Below are 3,148 nucleotides of genomic sequence, written 5' to 3'. Positions count from 1 at the left end.
GCCCCTTCTAGAATCCTAAATGCTGTTGCAATATCAACGCAAGCCGCCGGATTGCAACTGCCAGCTAATATCAGCCGAGATTGCAAGCCTGGATGGTGTCTGCAATCAGATGCTATCGTGAAGATGCGTCGACATTGTTGAACACATGACCAGGTTGGATCGTCTCCTTACATTGTAGGTGCACCATCATTTTGCACCATTGTCAAGAACCTGAAATGGATTAAAAGATTTGTTGCTTGTAGAATCCCAAATGCTGTTGCTGCTACTTTGATAATACTGCAGCTGCGCTCTCTCTTACACAAAAAATATGTCGTCCTCGCCGTCGTCCATAGCATCAATGGGACTCTTTCTTCCCCTCCTCTTCAGCTTAATCTGGGCAGTGAGCAGATCCTCCGCTGCCGATGAGTCGCATCTAGTTACCAATTTGCCCGGCCAACCTGCCGTCAACTTCAAGCACTATGCAGGTTACATAACTGTAAATGAATCGCGTGGCCGGGCCCTGTTCTACTGGTTTTATGAGTCGGAGCTCCCACCTGCAGCGAATCGTCCCTTGGTGCTATGGCTCAACGGAGGTCAGTCCTTCCTGCTGTTTTGCGTGATTTGTAGAAGACCGATAGGGATGCACCAGGACTCTCTCTGTCTCTCTGTCTCTCTCTCCCTCTTCCAAGCTGGATTCCATAAGATTACTTTTCTAAGATGTGAAATCTCGAACAGGGCCAGGCTGTTCCTCGGTAGGCTACGGAGCGCTTTATGAATTGGGTCCCTTTTTCCCCAATAGCACTGGCGATGGACTCACTCTCAATAAGTACTCGTGGACCAAAGGTCAGGCACTAGATTCGATTCGGTTTTTTTCGTGCTATCAGAAGTCACTTTTCTGGAGAAATATCCGTGGATTTGTAAGGAAGTGGATTCCGCGTTGTTTTATTCCATGACACTCGTGGGATGTTGACGTGATCCTCTGCGCTCACAGCCGCCAACATAATTTTCTTGGAATCACCCGTTGGAGTTGGGTTTTCGTATTCCAACACTTCTTCGGACTACTCAGACGAGCCTACTGGTAATTCTGACGTCCAAATATTCCTCTTCAGAAGAATTATGTGCCTCACTCATCAGCTAAAGGCTAAGGTCTTCTGATTACTTGCAGCTCAGGATGCGTATGCATTCCTTCTCGGTTGGTTGAAGAAATTTCCGGAATACAGGGATAACGACTTCTACATCACGGGTGAAAGCTATGGAGGTGAGTGACCAAAGTCCGATAAGTTTGGGCTGTTCTTTCTGATCTGATTTGAGGAAGCCTCATAGATTAGGAGAGTTGCAATCAGATCATCCCTTTCAGCGGTTCGTACATTTGAATTGATACACGCCCCTTTGTATTCGTTCTTTTGAAGGGCACTACGTACCTACTCTGGCGCGCGTTATCGTGCAGCAGAACAAATTGCATCAAGATTTTCACATCAATTTTAAAGGATTCGCTGTAGGCTCTTTCACCCTGTGCTTGTATGATTGCTCTTCAGAGCTTGTAAGGAACAGACTCCGATAAAGCCTTTGGATTGAAAGATGTCGTATGGCGTCCGCAGATCGGTAATGCATGGAGTGACCCCTACAGTGACAACTCCGGCACGTCACTGTTCTATTTCTCTCACTCCTTCATCTCTGATGAAACGTACGCACAAATTGTGGCCAACTGTGACTTTGTTCATGATCTGCCCATCGACGAAAAATCATCTCACAAAAGCTGCGCCCAGGCAGTTCAGCAGGCCGACGTGGATATGAGGAACATTGATTCCTACAATGTCTATGGCCTCTCCTGCAATACAAAGTCATCCTCTCGCGTACAGGTCAATTTCAAGTCCAATCATCCTCTCCAATAGCTAGTCTAATTCATTTTTGGAGCAAATATAAGCCAGCCATTTTACCCGAGTCACTAACTCTGTGATTTGCAGAAGGCCTTCTTCTCCACGGGAGCTTACGATCCGTGCCTTGATTCAGTTACGCCATTTCTCAACATTCCGGAGGTGCAGGTTGCTTTGCACGTGACATCGCCAGTTGTATGGAAAAAATGCAGGTATTCGCACTTCCGTCACATCCCAACGTCATTTCGTTTGGCATTTGAGACATACTGAGCAATCTTTTCTCGTGTGGATACCGTACCCAAGGCCGAATGAAATGACTTTGAGACCTGCGTATAACTTGCAGTATCTTAGTGTTCCAGAACTATACAAGAGCAGATATCTTGCAGCCAATGATACCAATATATCGTGAGCTACTCAAAGAAGGCCTCAGGATCTGGATCTACAGGTATCGTTTAGCTGTAATTCTTTTGAGACTTGTCGAGAAGAATTGAGATAATTTTACTCCAGAGAGCAAGATATCATACTGTATGCAAGTGCCATGGGTAAGAATTTAGTGAATCGGCAGCTGCCTCGTCTTGACATATCTTAAAGCCAGTCGATTACGATTATCAATATGGCTAACTGGGTTTCTGTAGCAAATGGCAACAGCTTCCCTAATTCAAGATAGTGGATCGGCTGGGCAAAGCCTTGGATTGGAGAGCTTCTAACCACACTTATTGTGTCTACAGCGGCGATAACGACGGCGTTGTGTCAACATTGGGGACTAGAAGATGGATTGAGAAGCTGGAGCTTCCTGTGGAGATTCCATGGTACGCATGGAGCTACAAAAATCAGGTAGGAGGGATCATGAAGCTAGCCTTGGGGGAAATTAACGTGGATGAAGATTTGGTGGGATAAATGAATGAAATGGATGAAGATTAACGTGAATGTATGTAGCAGGTGGGAGGTTGGACGCAGCAATACAAAGGGTTGACGTTTGCGACCGTGAGGGGAGCCGGGCATGCTGTGCCTGCAATACAACCAGGACGGGCACTGGCTTTGTTTAAGAGCTTCCTGGCTGGGAAACCACTACCCACATTCTGATTTCTCACGCGAACTTTCAACAATCAAACCATTCAACATTTCTACTCACTATTCCCGTCCTCGTGATTCTTCATTCATTATATCATTGCCACTTGAACACTTAAGAAGCTAATCTCTGTTACTTATTTCATATTGAATGAATGAATGTTTACATAGTTGTTGATACGAGTCAGTGTTGATACAAATGGCAACCAATGAGTGAGTTACGAGTG

General features: G+C 45.6%; 1 protein-coding gene across 1 annotated transcript; it reads left to right on the top strand.

The window, feature by feature from the left end:
- Positions 1-337: 337 nt before the first annotated feature.
- Positions 338-2,936, top strand: LOC147900800 (serine carboxypeptidase 24-like). Its single transcript, XM_087375752.1, has 10 exons — positions 338-572; positions 715-822; positions 971-1,057; positions 1,145-1,237; positions 1,389-1,474; positions 1,578-1,838; positions 1,944-2,065; positions 2,197-2,298; positions 2,582-2,687; positions 2,793-2,936. Exons 1-10 carry the CDS (start codon positions 338-340, stop codon positions 2,934-2,936), a joined length of 1,344 nt encoding a protein of 447 aa, XP_087231878.1.
- Positions 2,937-3,148: the final 212 nt, after the last annotated feature.

Source organism: Dipteris shenzhenensis, chromosome 6, assembly GCF_047967505.1.
Source record: "Dipteris shenzhenensis isolate YYH24624 ecotype China chromosome 6, Dip_SZ_1.0, whole genome shotgun sequence".
In the NCBI taxonomy this organism is placed as follows: domain Eukaryota; kingdom Viridiplantae; phylum Streptophyta; class Polypodiopsida; order Gleicheniales; family Dipteridaceae; genus Dipteris; species Dipteris shenzhenensis.
The sequence above is the reverse complement of the archived record's forward strand: the minus strand, read 5'-3'. Positions and strand labels throughout refer to the sequence as shown.

Bases quoted from the DNA above. Each gene is read 5' to 3' on its own strand.
- LOC147900800 (XM_087375752.1), top strand. From the start codon at position 338: ATGGGACTCTTTCTTCCCCTCCTCTTCAGCTTAATCTGGGCAGTGAGC. The intron at 2,066-2,196 runs GTATTCGCACTT...TATAACTTGCAG, and splicing joins GTTGTATGGAAAAAATGCAG to TATCTTAGTGTTCCAGAACT. The intron at 2,688-2,792 runs GTAGGAGGGATC...TGTATGTAGCAG, and splicing joins CATGGAGCTACAAAAATCAG to GTGGGAGGTTGGACGCAGCA.